At 39.6% G+C, this 19,120-nt stretch overlaps 1 protein-coding gene and 1 long non-coding RNA gene across 2 annotated transcripts in view; one reads left to right on the forward strand and one right to left on the reverse strand.

The window, feature by feature from the left end:
- LOC132660163 (uncharacterized) overlaps nucleotides 1–19,120 on the forward strand; it is a 95,290-nt gene that overhangs the window by 60,457 nt on the left and 15,713 nt on the right. The window lies entirely within an intron of this gene.
- Nucleotides 4,995–7,848, reverse strand: LOC101102649 (olfactory receptor 6E1-like). Its single transcript, XM_027972176.3, has one exon. It carries the CDS (start codon nucleotides 7,846–7,848, stop codon nucleotides 6,874–6,876), a length of 975 nt encoding a protein of 324 aa, XP_027827977.2. The 3' UTR covers nucleotides 4,995–6,873.

Consider the following 19,120-nt stretch of genomic DNA (forward strand, 5'->3'; position numbering starts at 1 on the left):
TCATGCGAAGAGTTGACTCATTGGAAAAGACTTTGATGCTGGGAGGGATTGGGGGCAGGAGAAGAAGGGGACGACCGAGGATGAGATGGCTGGATGGCATCACTGACTTGATGGACGCGAGTCTGAGTGAACTGCGGGAGTTGGTGATGGACAGGGAGGCCTGGTGTGCTGCGATTCATGGGTTTGCAAAGAGTCGGACACGACTGAGCAACTGAACTGAACTGAACTGAATGGGACCAAATGCCATGATCTTGTTTTTTGAATGTTGAGTGTTTTTTTTTTTTTTTAAATTTTTATTTATTTATTTATTTTTGGCTGTGCTGGGTCTTTATTACTGTTTGGGCTTTTTTCTGGTTGCAGCAAGCAGGGGTTGTGGTGCACAGGCTTCTCACTGAAATGGCTTCTCTTGTTGGGGAATATGCACTCTTGGTCTCTTGGGCTTCAGTAGCTGTGGGACATGGGCCTAGTGGCTCTGCAGCATTTGGGATCTTCCTGGACCAGGGATTGAACCCATGTCTCCTGCATTGACAGGCAGATTCTTTATCACTGAGCCACTAGGGAAGCCCAAATGTTGAGTTTTAAGCCAGCTTTTTTACTCTCCTCTTTCATCTTCTTCTGGAGGTTCTTTAAATCCTCTTCACTTTCTGCCATAAGGATGGTGTCATTTGCATATCTGAGGTTGTTGATATTTCTCCTGGCAATCTTTATTCCAATTTGCTTCATCCAGCCTCGCATTTCACATAATGTACAGTGCATAGATGATACTTTGTATATGAGGTGTGAAAGTTGCTCTTTGTGTCCGACTATTTGCAACCTCATGGACTTTATAGTCCATGGAATTCTCCAGGCCAGAATACTGGAGTGGGAAGCTGTTCCCTTCTCCAGGGGATCTTCTGAACTCAGGGACTGAACCCAGGTTCCTGTGTTGCAGGAGGATTCTTTACCATCTGAGCCACCAGGAAAGCCTGAAAAAGTATCAAATAAGATTAGAATGCATGTCAAGTATAGCAGTACCAGTCTCTCCAAGGAATACAACTTACTTTACTTCCCTGGTTGTTCCATGTCAAATATATCAAGGCTGTATATTATCACCATGCTTATTTAGTTTATATGCAGAGTACATCATGTGAAATGCTGGGCTGGAAGAAGCACAAGCTGGAATCAAGATTGCTGGGAGAAATATCAGTAACCTCAGATATGCAGATGACATTACCCTTATGGCAGAAAGTGAAGAGGAACTTAAGAGCCTCTTGATGAAAGTGAAATAGGAGAGTGAAAAAGCTGGTTTAAAACTCAACATCTGAAACACAATGATTATGGCATCCAGTCCCACCACTTCATGGCAAATAGGTGGGGAAACAATGGAAACAGTGACAGACTTTATTTTCTTGGGCTCCAAAATCACTGCATATGGTGACTGCAGCCATGAAATTGAAAGACACTTGCTCCTTGAAAGAAAACCTTTGACAAACCTAGACAACATATTAAAAAGCAGAAACATTTGCCAACAAAGGTCCATAGAGTCAAAGCTATGGTTTTTGCAGTAGTCATGTATGGATGTGAGAGTTGGACCATAAATAAAGAAAGCTGAGCACTGAAGAATTGATGCTTTTGAACTGTGGTGTTGGAGAAGACTCTTTTGAGAGTCCCTTGCACTGCAAAGTGATAAAATCTGGCAATCCTAAAGGAAATCAGCCCTGAATATTCATTGGAAGGACTAATGCTGATGTTGAAGCTTCAATATTTTGGCTACTTGATGCAAAGAACTAACTCATTAGACAATACCCTGATGTTGGGTGAGATTCAAGGCAGAAGGAAAAGAGGACGACAGAGGATGAGATGGTTGGATAGCATCACCGACTCGATGGACATGAGTTTGAGCAAGCGCTGGGAGTTGGTGATGGACAGGGAAGCCTGGCATGCTGCAGTCCATGGAGGTTGCAAAGAGTCGGACATGACTGAACTAATTAACTGACTTCCATGTCCAATTCTAACTGTTGCACTTGACTTGCATACAGGATTCTCAGAAGGTAAGTAAGGTGATCTGGTATTCTCATCTCTTTAAGACTTTTCCATAGTTTGTGATCCACAGTCAAAGGCTTTTATGTAGTCAATGAAGCAGAAATAGATGTTTTTCTAGAATTCTCTTGCTTTTTCTATGATCAAACAGGTGTTGGCAATTTGATCTCTGGTTCCTCTACTTTTTCTAAATCCAGATAGTACATCTGGCAATTTCTCGTTCACATATGGTTGAAGCCGAGCTTAAAGGATTTTGAGCATTACCTTGGTAGCATGTGAAATGAGTGCAATTTTGTGGTAGTTTGAACATTCTTTACCATTACCCTTCTTTGGGATTGGATTAGATGTTTAAAATACTTTACCATCAAAAGGGTTATTATTGTAACTTCAGTTATCTTGACCATTAGTACAAGGGCTTCCCTGGTGGCTCAGTTCAGTTCAGTTCAGTCACTCAGTTGTGTCTGACTGTTTGCAACCCCATGAACCACAGCATGCCAGGCCTCCTTGTCCATCACTAACTCCTGGAGTTTACCCAAACTCGTGTCCATTGAGTCAGTGATGCCATCCAACCATCTCATCCTCTGTCATCCCCTTCTCCTCCTGTCCTCAATCTTTCCCAGCATCAGGGTCTTTTCAAATGAGTCAGCTCTTCACATGAGGTGGCCAAAGTATTGGAGTTTCAGCTTCAACATCAGTCCTTCTAATGAACACCCAGGACTGATCTCCTTTAGGATGGACTGGTTGGATCTCCTTGCAGACTCTCTCAAGAGTCTTTTTCAACACCACAGTTCAAAAGCATCAACTGTTCTGCACCCAGCTTTCTTCACAGTCCAACTCTCACATCCATACATGACTACTGGAAAAACCATAGCCTTGTCTAGATGGTGGCTCAGGGGTAAGGAATCCTCTTGGCAATTCAGGAGATGTGAGATCCATCCCTTAGTCTGGAAGACTCCTGGGAGAAGGAAATGGCAGCTGACTCCAGTATTCTTGACTGGGAAATCCCATGGAGAGGAGCCTGGTGGGGTAGGGTACTTGGGGCTACGAAACAGCTGGACAAGACTTAGGGACTAAACAACAACAATGACCATTAATATAGTTGAACATCTTTTCACTTATAGTAGTCCTTTGAGTTTGCTTTACTGTCAGTGTCTGTGTATATACTTATCTCAATGATCTGTTGGGTTATTTATCTTTATATATTATAGAAAATAATTCTTTATTTGTAATTTACATCCTTCCATCTACTTCCTTCCTGAAAGTTCATTTAAGCCTCTTCATGAAGTTATTTCTTCCTTGACCTTGTATGAAATTCAGAACAGTAATGCAAATTTTCTGGGCATATGTATAATTTTATAATTTTTATTTTTAAAATATAAATTTATTTATTTTAATTGGAGGCTAATTACTTTACAATATTGTATTGGTTTTGCCATACATCAACATGAATCTGCCATGGGTGTACACGTGTTCCCCATCCTGAACCCCCCTCCCACCTCCCTCTCCATACCATCCCTCTGGGTCATCCCAGTGCACCAACCCTGAGCATCCTGTATCCTGCATCGAACCTGGACTGGCAATTTGTTTCACATATGATATTATACATGTTTTGATGCCATTCTCCCAAATCATCCCACCGTCGCCCTTTCCCACAGAGTCCAAAAGACTGTTCTATACATCTGTGTCTCTTGCTGTCTCTCATACAGGGTTATCGTTACCATCTTTCTAAATTCCATATATATGCGTTAGTATACTGTATTGAGGAGAAGGCAATGGCAGCCCACTCCAGTACTCTTGGCTGGAAAATCCCATGGATGGAGGAGCCTGGAAGGCTGCAGTCCGTGGGGTTGCTAAGTCGGATGTGACTGAGTGACTTCACTTTCACTTTTCACTTTCATGCATTGGAGAAGGAAATGGCAACCCACTGCAGTGTTCTTGTCTGGAGGATCCCAAGGATGGGGGAGCCTGGTGGGCTGCTGTCTATGGGGTCACACAGAGTCGGACACGACTGAAGTGACTTAGCAATAGCAATACTGTATTGGTGTTTTTCTTTCTGGCTTACTTCACTCTGTATTATTATACAGGCTCCAGTTTCATCCACCTCATTAGAACCGATTCAAATGTATTCTTTTTAATGGCTAAGTAATACTCCATTGTGTATATGTACCACAGCTTTCTTATCCATTCATCTGCTGATGGACATCTAGGTTGCTTCCATGTCCTGGCTGTTATAAACAGTGCTGCGATGATGGGCATATGTATAATTTTAGAAGTCCTTTATTCGCCATTTGTTCAAAGAATGGGATTATTAATTGTCCGGTCCTATGTAATTGTTAAAGTTTTGAACTTCATATAAAGTAAATTGTATTTCTGTTGATGCATAAGGCCTGTTTCAGGCAGGAAATCTTCAGAGAGAAAGGGTGTGTGGTTTTGGCTTCCTCTGTGTTAACTATGCAAGTCCACCTCCCCCTCACCTGAGTTTGCTAACCCTGTCCTCCTCCAGAGATATGGGCATGGGCTTGGTGTGGCAAGTAGGGATGGATTTCCTAGAGGAAGAAGGTTATATGGGCAAAGATGGTAGTGGTGGTGGTGAGAAATGGTGGATTTAGTACATATTTTGAATGTGTAATTCACAGAATTTGCTGATGGATTGACTGAGAAATAAGAGAAAGGGAGGAAGTCAAAGTAATGCAGTTTTGTTTTTGACCTGGAATCTGTACTTTTCTTATTGGGTAAAATACATAATAATATAAAATTTATCATTTTAACCATTTTAAAGTGTACTGTTTGGTGGTGTCAAGTACATTCACATTGTTGTGAGATCATCCCCATTATCCATGTCCAGACCTTTTTCATCATCCCAAGCTGAAATTTTATATTCATCAAATAATAACTCTCCATTCCTACCCATGCTTCCTGGTAACCACCATTCTACATTCTGTCTCTATGATTTTTTTTTTTTTTTGCTTACTCTATACCTCATATTGTGGAATCTGATTATATTTGTCCTCTTATGTCTTGCTTATTTCACTTACCATATGTCTTCAAGTTTCCTCCATGTTGTAGCATTTAACTTATCAGAATTCCATTTCTTTTTAAGGCGGAATAATATTCCAATGTATGTACATACCGCATTTTGTTTATCCATTCATTCGTCCATGGACATTTGAGTTGTTTCTACCTTTTTGGCTGTTGTGAATAATGCTGCTGTGAACACAGATGTAAAAATATCTGTTCAAGTTCCTTACTTTCAATTCTTTTGGGTTTATGTCTAGAAGTGAGATTGCTGGATGATAGGGTAAATCTCTGTTTACCTTATTTAGGAACTGCCATAATATTTTCCACAGTGGCTGAATCGTTTTATACTCTCATCAGCAATGCACCAGAATTCTAATCTATCCATATCCTTGCCAACACTTGGTATAATCTGTTCAAGAAAATTTTTAAAAATAATATCCATCTTTATGGCGATAAAATAGTATTTCATTGTGATTTTAATTTGCATTTCCCTAATGATTGGTGATGCTGCACATCTTTTCATGTACTCATTAGCCATTTGAAGAAGTTATTGTTGTTATTGAAAACATAGTTTTTAGTTTATAGTAGGTATATAATCCTTTCTTGAAATCTTTCTATGGTAATTGGGTTAATTAAGTTTTCTATTTCTTCTTACATTTTGGAAAATTCTTATTCTCTAGGGATTCGTCCATTTTCTCCAGGTTTTCCTATTTGTTATTGAAGAGTTACCTGTGGTATTTTCTTACAAAGATCATTTTATACCCTAAAATGTAGTTATTTGTGTCCTTTCTATCTTCCTTACTAGATTTCAAATTTGAAAGCATAAATTAAGTGTTATCCACTGAAATGTGCATTTCCTTGAACATGGCATTCATGTAATAATTATTTTGGGATAAGTTAACATGTGAATTGGTCTCATTATTTAGTTAATATTTGATTATTTACCAATATGACTGAATTTTCATTTTCATGAAAATAATGAACATCTTAGTAACAAATTTCAATAGGTTTAATACTGTATTTAACTTTGTATAAGATAAATAGGATATCCTGAATATAAAATTTATAGTATTCCAAACAGAAAAGTTTTGTTGAGTGTGAAATTTAAAAGGAAGAGAGGGAAGGTAGGATGAGATACAAATGAAAGAAACTAACATTTAGTGAGACTTATGTGCCAGTCACTATTTAAGATTCTTGCAGAGTGTCTCATTTGACTTTTGTCATAATCCTTTGAAACGGATCCTCATTTTACAGATGAAAAAACAGGGGCTCAGGGAAGTAACCAACCAGGTTACTTGGAATAGGAATGATGAATATCTGTGAATTTTAATACTAAACAAAGAGTTAGTATTAGCTTATATGCAGGATAATAAACAACTAACCTTATTTTTTGAATTCTTAGGAATATATTACTGTGACAAGATGAGGACCGTGTTAACAGTGTTCTCCTCTCCCTTGAGATTGCTGGAGAAACAGAAACACAACATCAGTCTGAAAGTACTTTCTGAGTATTTATATGGTCTGTCACAACAGATTGGTTTTTGAGGCTTATGGTGAATTACAGAGCCAGTATCTCTCATCAAAGAATTTGCATTCTGCTGGGAAGCCAGGCATATAGATGGAATGAAGAGAAATATACAAATATGATAATTACTCAAATTGCCTTAAGGGGCCACAGAGCTTATGAGTTGATGCTGAGTTGCACAGTGACTGGCACCCCAGAAACATGTCATCAAGCTTTTTCTGGATGAGAAAGCCTCCATCTGTTGCAGAGGCCTGATGCTCCCTTAGCTTGACTGGGGATCCTATGTACAGCCTCTTGGATCCACAGGTTTATTAGAAGAGCTTGTTCACCTGCTCCCTAAACACCTGCTTCACCTGTTTGTTCCTCAGGGTGTAGATGAAGGGATTGAGCACTGGGGTCACCACGGTGTTGAGCAAGGCCACCAGCTTGTTCCTATCCTCCCCCTGGCCGCCCTTGCCTGACCGGACATACATGAAGATGCAGCTGCCATAGAAGAGAGAGACAACAGTGATGTGGGAGGAACAGGTTGAGAAGGCTTTCTGCCTCTCCTTGGCTGAGGGGAGGCGCAGGATGGTGTGGAGGATGTGGCCATAGCAGGTGGCCGTCACGGACAGAGTGCCCAGGAGGCTGACGTTGGCCAGAATGAAACACAAAAGCTCAATCAGACTTGTGTCTGCACATATGAGTTCCAGGAGTGGAAAGCTGTCACAGAAGAAATGATCAATGATATTGGGACCACAGAATGGCTGCTGAAATGTGAGGAAACTTGGAATGATGTTGAGAAGGAATCCTGTGATCCATGAAGAAAGAACTAGCTGGACACAGACCCTTTTGCTCATGATGGTGACATAACGCAAGGGATTACATATGGCCGCATACCTGTCAAAGGACATCACTGCCAGTAGGAAGAACTCTGTGGTGCCCAGGAAGAAATAGAGAAAACTTTGTAGGAAACAGCCTGCCAGGGAGATGGTCCTGTTTCCAGTCAGGATGTTGGTCAGCATCTTGGGAAAGATGACCGAGGTGAACCAGATCTCTAGGACAGCAAAGTTGCGGAGGAAGTAGTACATGGGGGAGTGGAGGCGCCTGTCCATGAGGGTGAGGACCACGATGAGCAGGTTCCCCAGTAGAGTGAGGAGGTAGGTCAGGAGGAGCCCCAGGAAGAGGAGCATCTGCAGCTCACAGGCATGTGAGAGCCCCAGCAGGATGAAGTTGGTGACAGTGGTGTGGTTCCCCGTGGCTCCTCTGGCCTCTGCTGGGAATGACCAATCAGAGGTGTGCAGCATCAGGAGTCGTGATGTTCTGGGGGGTCTGAGGACACTTGGAACTGAAAGGAAAGAGGGATTTTGAGCTGAAGGAATCCTTTATTTCTTCAACCTGCAGGTCCCTTTTCCTCCCTTCTCAGGCCAGTTGTCCAGATCCCTCAGTGAGTTAGCATCAAGTCACATTGATTCAATTGTCTGGTATTCTTTGGGGAAAGTTTTGCCTTTACCAATTCTTTTTCTGTTTTTCTTATTTATGTTAGGAAGTGTGTGTCCCTTTATTTTTTCTTGATCAGATGATGTCTTTTCCCGTATTCGTCCAAATGTTTTAAGGGGTCTCTCAAATAAAGTAAAATATTTTCTCTGCAAATCCTGCATCCATTGATCACAGACCTTTATCAAAAACACTGATGGAAAATTTACTCTAGAACTTGTTTCAGTTAGAGAGACTCCGTGTGTGCACCTGAGTGTGTGCAGCTGAGTTTCAACACTTACTAATCTGTCTGCAGCCAGTTCTGTAACCTCACAAAACTCTGCTTCTTCAATGGGAATAAAACAGTTCACAAGAGAAAAGTTCTCCAGAATTTAAATTAGTAATGTATACTCAACACCTAACGCAAGGTTGACCACTGACCATGCAGTCACGCAATGCTAGCTATTTTTATTTCTCCCTTTCTGGCTGATATTCTTGCAGGATAATTAAGGATAAGTGAAAATAAAATTGGAGAAAACATACTGGATTTGGGGCAATGTGTATTTGAACAAAAAGTTTTAAAATATAAAAATATTATCAGATCATCATGGATACTTTAAGATATACAGAAAATGAAAAGAATCACCTATAGTCCTACAGAGACAACTGCTATTAATATACTGATTTATTTCTATTGTACTTTTCTATTATTTACAGTGTATGGATTTGAATGGTCATGCACACAGATTATTATTTTCAACATCCTTGCTTCCCACATATCAGTACAACAAATTATTCTTATGCTATTACAAACCCTTTTAGTAGATATTAGTTATTTACTTATATTTAGTTAGATATTATTGGCTGATATTATTTGAGGGATTCATGTGCTATAAAATTGTTGTATCAGAGGAGAGAACATGCATTTGTAGATTAGGCATGATGGCTATTTCTTTGGGATAAATTCCTAAGTAATATTAACAATAATGATAAATGCTCATATTTAGAATTTTTTGGTTCAATTGCAATTTTAGAGAATATGTCTTTGTTTTCTTGGTCTTTTCTAAAAGATTTTTGTTTTCTAGTTTTTATGTTGTTCAACAGTGTCTCTCTGGTTCTAGATAAAGAAGTAGGCATTCTTGCCATTGGTTGTTCTTTATAGAAATGGCAGGTAAAGGCAAGATTCTGTGGGGAAAAGCTGACTCTATCTGAGACAGGAGCAGGAACTAATGTGATACACCTGCCTCAGAGAAATGGTAATGCCGTGTAGTATAGCTGTGTAAAATATGTATTTATATGGGGAAGAATTGGATGAGAACACAGAAAAATGAGCATAATTGCCATAATACGATGGGAGGATGGTGGGTGATTTTTGTTCTGTCTCTTTATTATTTTATTATTGACTGTAAAATAACTTAAATTCAAAGTCATAAAAGAAACCAGCAAAATGAGCCCATTTGGACTCCTGGTTAGGTGAAACAGTTTGAGACAAAATGGAAATAAATGGCTGCCAATGAATAGAGTGAAAAAAAAAGTCTTAATGATTCTGTGAGCCATCGGCTGTTCCTGAGTCAGGATACTGAGAATGATGCAAAAAATCAGAGAAGTGAGCTGTGCCGCAGCCGGCCAGTGGATACCTGAAAACAGATGGCAGGCTTCCGGCCAGAGCATCCAGAGGAATCAGGTTCCCCTTCCCCACACCGAAAACTGCACCAACGTAGATTACCTCACTAGATACTAGGTGAGATGCTCAGTTGTCTTCAAGGCAGTTCTGATGAGGGCAGACTCCTGATTTTCACAGGAAACTCCCAACCCTGCAGGGTCGCCCGAGGAGTACACTTCTTGGGGGCTCACCAGAGGTGCGAAGTGAAGGGCGCGCTAGAGCTGTAACATGCTCTACAGGTCATGGGCACAGACAGGTCCTGTTCTCTTGTACACAGTGTCTGCAAATATTCGTATTTTCCAGCAACCAATCTCTCTTAAGAAATATTCCGTGACTCTCAGCATCCACATATTCTCAGTTGTCCTCAGAAAGTAACAATCTCTGGATATTCCCAGAACTTCACCAGTTTCTCAGGAAGCTTCTATTGCTCCTGATCCATCACTGTGTTACCACTGGACCAATTTCCTGGGGAAATGGACATGAAAACCTATTTAATTATTCTTCCATCCCTCATATAGTAAGGCAGAGACAGACATCGATAGATGCTGATTAGTATAAATTCTTTTCAGTTGGGCTTAAGACATTTCTGGCCCTTCCAGGAGTATGGTGTCCATAGAGAATTCTGGGTGAAATAGTAATGGCAGCCTCTTTGCCTTTGTGGAGCTGGCATCAGGCTTGGACTCCTTGGGGTTCTGTTTGGTCTCCATGGAAACTCAGAGATACAGAAGGTGCAGAGCTCAAACTTAACCAATCTAGAGATTCATGTTATTCTCTTACTGGATGGAGCTATGCTTCCCTGGAGATTCATTATCATCACTGGTAATAAGATCTAAGAAAGTCCCTAACCTCTTACTTTCTTCAACTCTGGAATTAAAGTTTACTTTATTTTGACTGAGAAGCTGAGAAACCTCTAATGAATTTTAACTGTAACAAAGAAACATATTTATTAAAACATACAATAAGTTTTGTGGTGTGGTTATGGTGTGGTAAGTATGACTCTAGATGCCAGATATAGGCACTGTCTTGTGGGGAAGACAGTCATTAAATAATAAGACACTATTGAGACTAGTGTCTGAAGAAGACCACATCAGAGATCCTGAACCAGACTGAAGTTTGAGGAAAGATATTCCTGATGAAGTTACATAAAGTTGTTTTTCATTCACTCAGAGATGTCGAACTCTTGTGATCCCACGGACTGCAGCCTGCCAGGGTTCCCTGTCCTGTAGTTTGCTCAAACTCATATCCATTGAGTCAATGATGCCATCCAACCATCTCATCCTGTGTCGTCCACTTCTCCCCATGTCCTCAGTCTTTCCTAGCATCAGGTCATTTCCAATGAGTTGGCTCTTTGCATCAGGTGGCCAAAGTATTGGAGCTTCAGTTTCAGCATTGGTCCTTCCAATGAATATTCAAGGTTTATTTCCTTTAGGATTGGCTGGCTTGATGTCCTTGCTGTCCAAGGACTCTCAAGAGTCTTCTCCAGGACCACGGTTCAAAAGCATCAATTCTTCGGCACTCAATTTTCTTTATGGTCCAGATCTCACATTTGTACTTGACTGCCGGAAACACTGGCATTCATAGCTGTGAATATATGGACTTTTGTGTGCAAAGTGATGTCTCTGCTTTTTAATATGCTGTTTAGCTTTGTCATAGCTTTTCTTCCAAAGAGAAAGTGTCTTATAATCTCATGGCTGCAGTCACCATCTGCAGTGCTTTTGGAGCCCAAGAAAATAAAGTCTGTCAATGTTTTTATTTTTCCCTGATGCATTTGCCATGAAGTGATGAGACCAGATCCCATGATCTTCGTTTTTTGAATGTTGAGTTTTAAGCCAGCTTTTTCACCTTCATCAAGTGGCTCTTTAGTTCTTCATTTTCTGTGGTGTCATTTACATGTCTGAGGTTACTGATACTTCTCCTGGCAATCTTGATTCCAGCTTGTGCTTTATTCAGACCAGCATTTTGCATGATGTACTCTGCATACAAGTTAAATAAGCAGAGTGACAATACACAGCCTTGACATACTCCTTTCCCAATTTTGAGCCAGCCCGTTACTCTGTATTTGGTTGCAACTGTTTTTGTTTTTGTTTTGACCTCCATTCAGATTTCACAGGAGGCAGGTAAGGTGGGCCAGTATTCCCATCTCTTTAGGAATTTTCTGCAGTGTGTTGTGATCCAACAGTCTTTAGCATAGTCAATGAAGCAGAAGTAGATGTTTTCCTGTAATTCTCTTGCTTTTTGTATGATCTTACATATGTTGGCAATTTGGTCTCTGGTTCTCCTGCTTTTTCTAAATCCAGCTTGTACATCTGGAAGTTCTTGGTTCATGTACTGTTGAAGCCTAGCTTGTAGGATTTGCGCATTACCTGGCTAGCATATGAAATGAGTTTAGTACGCCGTTGTTTGAACATTCTTTGACATTGCACTTCTTTGGGATTGGATTAGATGTCTAAAATTCTTTAACATCAAAGGTTTGAATTTCTTTACAATAAAACTTATTTTATTTAAAAATAAAACTCATTTTAATTTGAGTTATCCTGACCATTAGTATAATCGGGAAGATCCCCTGGAGAAGGAAATGGCAACCCACTTCAGTACTCTTGCCTAGAAAATTCCATGGACAGCAGAGCCTGGTGGGCTACAGTCCATGGGGTCTCAAAGAGTCAGACATGATTGAGCGACTTCACTTTTCCTTGGTGGTTCAATGGTAAAGCATCATCCTGGCAATGCAGAGACACAAGTTGGATCCCTGAGTTAGGAAGATCCCCTGGAGAAAGAAATGGCAACCTACTTCAGTATTCGTGTCTGGGAAATCCCATGGACAAGAGGAGTTTGGCAACTTCATTCCATGGAGGTCACCAAAGGGTTGGACACAAGTTACTGACTAAACAATGACCGTTAGTAAGTTGAACATCTTTTCACTTGTATATGGGCCCTTTGGGTCTACTCTTCTGTCAGGGGTCTATGTATATACTTATCTCATTTATCTCTTGGGTAGTTTGTCTTTGTTTATTATAGAAAATAATCTTTTATTTGTATTTTACATTCTTCCGTCTACCTCCTTCTTGAATGCCCATTTAAACCTGTTCATGTAATTATTTCTTCCTTGACCTTGGATAAAATTCAGGACAGTTTTGTAAATTTTCTGGGCATACATATAATTTTAGAAGTCCTTCATTTACCATTTGTTCAAAGAATGGAATTATTAAATTATCTGAACCCATATAACTGTTAAATTTTGAATGTCACTTAAAGTGAAAATGTATTCCTTTCTTCACATGAGGCCTATTTCAGGCAGGAGAGCTTCAGAGAGAAAGGGTGTGTGGTTTTGGCATCCTCTCTGTTGACTATGCGAGGAGACCTCCCCTTTATCTGTGTTTGCTAACTTTGTCCTCCACCAGGGATATGGGGTGGGATTGAGTTGGCTCTAGTGGATAGATATCCTAGAGGAAGGGGAAGGTGGTATGCACAAAGATGTTAGTGTGGTGGTAAGAAGTGGTAAATGTGATAGCTATTTTGAATGTATAATCCACAGAATTTGCTAATGTATTGACTTTGGGAAATAAAAGAAAGAGACCGACTCAAAGGTAATATAGTTTTGCTTTTGATCTGAGCAATAAGTACTTTTATTATTGTGGTAAAGTGCATAATAATATAAAATTTATCATTTAAAAAATTATTATTTTTTATTGAAGGATAATTGCTTTATAGAATTTTGCCGTTTTCTGTCAAACCTCAACATGAATCAGTCATAGGTATACATATATTCAGTCCCTTTGGAAACTCCCTCCCATCTTCCTCCCCATCCCACCACTCTAAGTTGATACAGAGCCCCTGATTGAGTTTCCTGAGCCATACAGCAAATTCCCATTGGCTATCTATTTTACATACGGTAATGTAAGTTTCCATGTTACTCTTTCCATACATCTCGCCTTCTTCCCCCCTTACCCCATGTCCATAAGTCTATTCTCTATGTCTGTTTCTCCATTCAGTTCAGTTCAGTAGCTCAGTCATGTCCGACTCTTTGCAACCCCATGAACTGCAGGACGTCAGGCCTCCCTGTCCATCACCGACTCCCGGAGTCCACCCAAACCCATGTCCATTGAGTCAGTGATGCCATCGAACCATCTCATCCTCTGTCGTCCCCTTTTCCTCCTGCCCTCAATCATTCCTAGCATCAGGGTCTTTTCCAATGAGTCAGCTGTTTGCATCAGGTGGCCAAAGTATTGGAGTTTCAGCTTCAACATCAGTCCTTCCAATGAACACCCAGGACTGATCTCCTTTAGAATGGACTGGTTGGATCTCCTTGCAGTCCAAGGGACTCTCAAGAGTCTTCTCCAACACCACAGTTCAAAAGCATCAATTCTTCGGCACTCAGCTTTCTTCACAGTCCAAGTCTCACATCCATACATGACTACTGGAAAAACCATAACCTTGATTAGATGGACCTTTGTTGACAAAGTAATGTCTCTGCTTTTGAATATGCTATCTAGGTTGGTCATAACTTTCCTTCCAAGGAGAAAGCGTCTTTTAATTTCATGGCTGCAATCAACATCTGCAGTGATTTTGGAGCCCAGGAAAATAAAGTCCGCCACTGTTTCCACTGTTTCCCCATCTATTTGCCATGAAGTGATGGGACCGAATGCCACGATCTTCATTTTCTGAATGTTGAGCTTTATGCCAACTTTTGCACTCTCCTCTTTCACTTTCATCAAGAGGCTCTTTAGTTTTTCTTCACTTTTTGCCATAAGGGTGGTGTCATCTGCTTATCTGAGGTTATTGATATTTCTCCTGGCAATCTTGATTCTAGCTTGTGCTTCCTCCAGCCCAGCATTTCTCATGATGTACTCTGCATATAAGTTAAATAAGCAGGGTGACAATATACAGCCTTGACGTACTCCTTTTCCTATTTGGAACCAGTCTGTTGTTCCATGTCCAGTTCTTACTGTTGCTTCCTGACCTGCATACAGGTTTCTTAAGAGGCAGGTCAGGTGGTCTGGTATTCTCTTGCTTTTTTGATGATCCAGCGGATGTTGGCAATTTGATCTCTGGTTCCTCTGCCTTTTCTAAAACCAGCTTGAACATTCGGAAGTTCATAGTTCACGTATTGCTGAAGCCTGGCTTGGAGAATTTTGAGCATTACTTTACTAGCATGTGAAATGAGTGCAGTTGTGTGGTAGTTTGAACATTCTTTGGCATTGCCTTTCTTTGGGATTGGAGTGAATCCCAATTTCTCCAAAATCCCAGTTTCTCCATTGTTTCCTTGTAAATAAATTCTTCAGTATCATGTTTTTGGATTCCATATATATGCGTTAGAATATGATATTTATCTTTCTCTTTCTGATTTCATTCTGTATAATAGGTTTTAGGTTCATTCACTTTATTAGAACTGACACAAATGAGTTCCTTTTTTATGGCTGAGTAATAAGGAAAGTTATGACCAACCTAGATAGCATATTCAAAAGCAGAGACATTACTTTGCCAACAAAGGTCCGTCTAGTCAAGGCTATGGTTTTTCCAGTAGTCATGTATGGATGTGAGACTTGGACTGTGAAGAAAGCTGAGTGCCGAAGAATTGATGCTTTTGAACTGTGGTGTTGGAGAAGACTCTTGAGAGTCCCTTGGACTGCAAGGAGATCCAACCAGTCCATTCTAAAGGAGATCAGTCCTGGTTGTTCTTTGGAAGGAATGATGCTAAAGCTGAAATTCCAATACTTTGGCCACCTCATGCGAAATGTTGATTCATTGGAAAAGACTCTGATGCTGGGAGGGATTAGGGGCAGGAGGATAAGGGAACGACGGAGGATGAGATGGCTGGATGGCATCACCAACTTGATGGATGTGAGTTTGAGTGAACTCCGGGAGTTGGTGATGGACAGGGAGGCCTGGCGTGCTGCAGTTCATGGGGTCGCAAAGAGTCGGACACGACTGAGCAACGGAACTGAACTGAATATTCCATTGTGTATATATACCACATGGAGAAGGTGATGGCATGCCACTCCAGTACTCTTGCATGGAAAATCCCATGGATGGAAAAGCCTGGTAGGCTACAGTCCATGGGGTTGCCAAGAGTCGGACACGATTGAGTGACTTCACTTTCACTTTTCACTTTCATGCATTGGAGAAGGAAATGGCAACCCACTCCAGTGTTCTTGCCTGGAGAATCCCAGGGATGGTGGAGCCTGGTGGACTGTCGTCTACGGGGTCGCATGGTCAGACATGACTGAGGCGACTTAGCAGCAGCAGCATATATACCACAACTTCTTTATCTATTCATCTGTCGATGGACATCTAGGTTGCTTCCATATTCTAGCTATTGTAAATAGGGGTACAATGAACAATGGGATACATGTGTCTCTTTCAATTTGGGTTTCCTCAGGGTAAATGCCTAGGAGTGGGATTGCTGGGTCATATGGTGGTTTTTTTTCCTAGTTTTTTCAGGAATCTCCATATCGTCTTCCATAGTGGCTGTATCAATTTACATTCCCACCAATAGTGCAAGAGCATTCCGTTTTCTCCGCACCCTCTCCAGCATTTATTATTTGCAGACTTTTTGGTGATGGCTATTATGACCAGTGTGAAGTGATGTCTCATTGTAGTTTTGATTTGCATTTCTCTAATAATGAGTGATGTTGAGCATCTTTTCATGTGTTTGTTAGCCATTTGTATGTCTTCTTTGGAGAAATGTCTGTTTAGGTCTTTTTCCCACTTTTGATTGGTTTATTTGTTTTTCTGGTATTGAGTTGTATGAGCTGCTTGTATATTTTGGAAATTAGTACTTTGTCAGTTGTTTCATTTGCTGTTATTTTCTTGCATTCAAAGGGTTGTCTTTTCACCTTGCTTATAGTTTCCTTTGCTGTGTAAAAGCTTTTAAGTTTAATCAGGTCCCACTTGTTTACTTTTGTTTTTATTTCCATTACTCTAGGAGGTGAGTCATAGAGGATCTTGCTTTGATTTATGTCATCGAGTGTTCTGCCTATATTTTCCTCTAAGAGTTTTATAGTTTCTGGTCTTACATTTAGGTCTTTAATCCATTTTAAGTTTATCTTTGTGTATGGTGTTAGGAAGTGTTCTAATTTCATTCTTTTACATGTAGCTGTCCAGTTTTTCCAGCACCATTTATTGAAGAGGCTGTCTTTGCCCCATTGTATATTCTTGCCTCCTTTGTCAAAAATAAGGTACCCATAGGTGCATGGGTTTATTTCTGGGCTTTCTATCTTGTTCCATTGGTCTATATTTCTGTTTTTGTGCCAGGACCATACTGTTTTGATGACTGTAGCTTTGTAGTATAATCTGAAGCCAGGAAGGTTGATTCCTCCAGCTCCACTCTTCTTTTTCAAGACTGCTTTGGCTATTCAGGGTCTTTTGTGTTTCCATATGAGTTGTGAAATTTTTTGTTCTAGTTCTGTGAAAAATGCCATTGGTAATTTGATAGGGATCACATTGAATCTATAGATTGTATTTGGCAGTTTAGTCATTTTCACAATATTGATTCTTCCTATCCAGGAACATGGAATATCTCTCTATCTGTTCATGTCATCTTTGATTTCTTTCATCAGTGTCTTATAATTTTCTGTGTACAGTTCTTTTGTCTCCTTAGGTAAATTTATTCCTAGATATTTAATTCTTTTTGTTGCAGTGGTGAATGGGATTGATTCCTTAATTTCCCTTTCTGATATTTCATTGTTAGTATATAGAAATGAAAGTGATTTCTGTGTATTAATTTTGTATCCTGCAACTTTGCTAAATTCACTGATTAGCTTTAGTAATTTTCTGATACTGTCTTTAGAGTTTTCTATGTCATCTGCAAACAGTGAGAGCTTTACTTCTTCTTTTCTTCTTTACTTCTTCTGATCTGGATTCCTTTTATTTCTTTTCCTTCTCTGATTGCTGTACCTAGGACTTCCAGAACTATGTTGCATAATAGTGGCAAAATGGACACCCTTGTCTTGTTCCTGATCCTGGGGGGAATGCTTTCAGTTTTTCGCCATTGAGAATGTTTGCTGTAGGCTTACATATCTGGCCTTTACTATGTTGAGGTAGGTTACTTCTTTGCCCATTTTTTGAAGAGTTTTAATCATAAATGGGTGCTGACTTTTGTCAAAAGCTTTTTCTGAATCTATTGAGATTATCATATGGTTTTTATCTTTCAATTTTTTATACAATTTGTGTATCACATTGATTGATTTGCATATATTGAAGAATCCTTGCATCCCTGGAATAAACCCAACTTGATCATGGTGTATGAGCTTTTGGATATGTTGTTGAATTCTGTCTGCTAAAATTTTGTTGAGGATTTTTGCATCTATGTTCATCAGTGCTATTGGCCTGTAGTTTTCTTTTTTTGTGTTGTCTTTGTCTGGTTTTGGTATCAGGGTGATGTGGCCTCGTAGGGTGAGTTTGGAAGTGTTCCTTCCTCTGCAATTTTTGGAAAGAGTTTTAGAAGGATAGTCATTAGCTCTTCTTTAAATGTTTGATAGAATTCTCTTGTGAAGCCATCTGGTCCTGGGCTTTTGTTTTTTGGGAGATTTTTGATCACAGCTCCCATTTCAGTGCTTGTAATTGGGTGGTTCATAATTTCTATTTCTTCCTGGTTCAGTCTTGGAATATCGAACTTTCTTAAGAATCTGTCCATTTCTTCCAGGTTATCCATTTTCTTGCCATATGGTTGTTCATAATAGTCTCTTATAATCCTTTGTATTTCTTCATTGTCTTTTGTAACCTCTCCTTTTTCATTTTGAATTTTGTTGATTTGATCCTTCTCTCTTTTTTTCTTAATGAGTCTGGCTAGAGGTTTGTCAATTTTGTTTATTTTCTCAAAGAACCAGTTTTTAGTTTTATTAATCTTTACTATTGTTTCTTTTATTTTCTTTTTCATTTATTTCTGCTCAGATCTTTATGATTTCTTTCCTTCTACGAATTTTTGGGGTTTTTTTTTTGTTCTTCTCTTTCCAGTTGTTTTAGGTTTTAGGTGTAAAATGAGGTTGTCTATTTGATGTTTCTCTTGTTTCTTGAGGTAGGATTGCATTGCTATAAACTTCCCTCTTAGAACTGCTTTTGCTGAATCCCATAGGTTTTGAGTTGTCATGTTTTTATTATCATTTGTTTCTAGAAATTTTTTGATTTCCCTTTTGATTTCTTCAGTAACCTGTTGGTTATTTAGAAACATGTTGTTTAATCTCCATGTGTTTGTGTTTCTTACAGTTTTTTTTCTTGTAATTAATATCTAGTCTCATAGCATTGTGGTCAGAGAAGATGCTTGATACGATTTCAATTTTCTTAAATTTACTGAGGTTTGATTTGTCCCCCAAGATATGGTCTATCCTGGAGAATGTTTCATGTGCATTTGAGAAGAAGGTGCATTCTTTTGCATTTGGATGGAATGTCCTGAAGATATCAATGAAATCCATCTTATCTAATGTATCATTGAAGACTTGTGTTGC

This window comes from Ovis aries, chromosome 7, assembly GCF_016772045.2.
Source record: "Ovis aries strain OAR_USU_Benz2616 breed Rambouillet chromosome 7, ARS-UI_Ramb_v3.0, whole genome shotgun sequence".
NCBI classification, from domain to species: domain Eukaryota; kingdom Metazoa; phylum Chordata; class Mammalia; order Artiodactyla; family Bovidae; genus Ovis; species Ovis aries.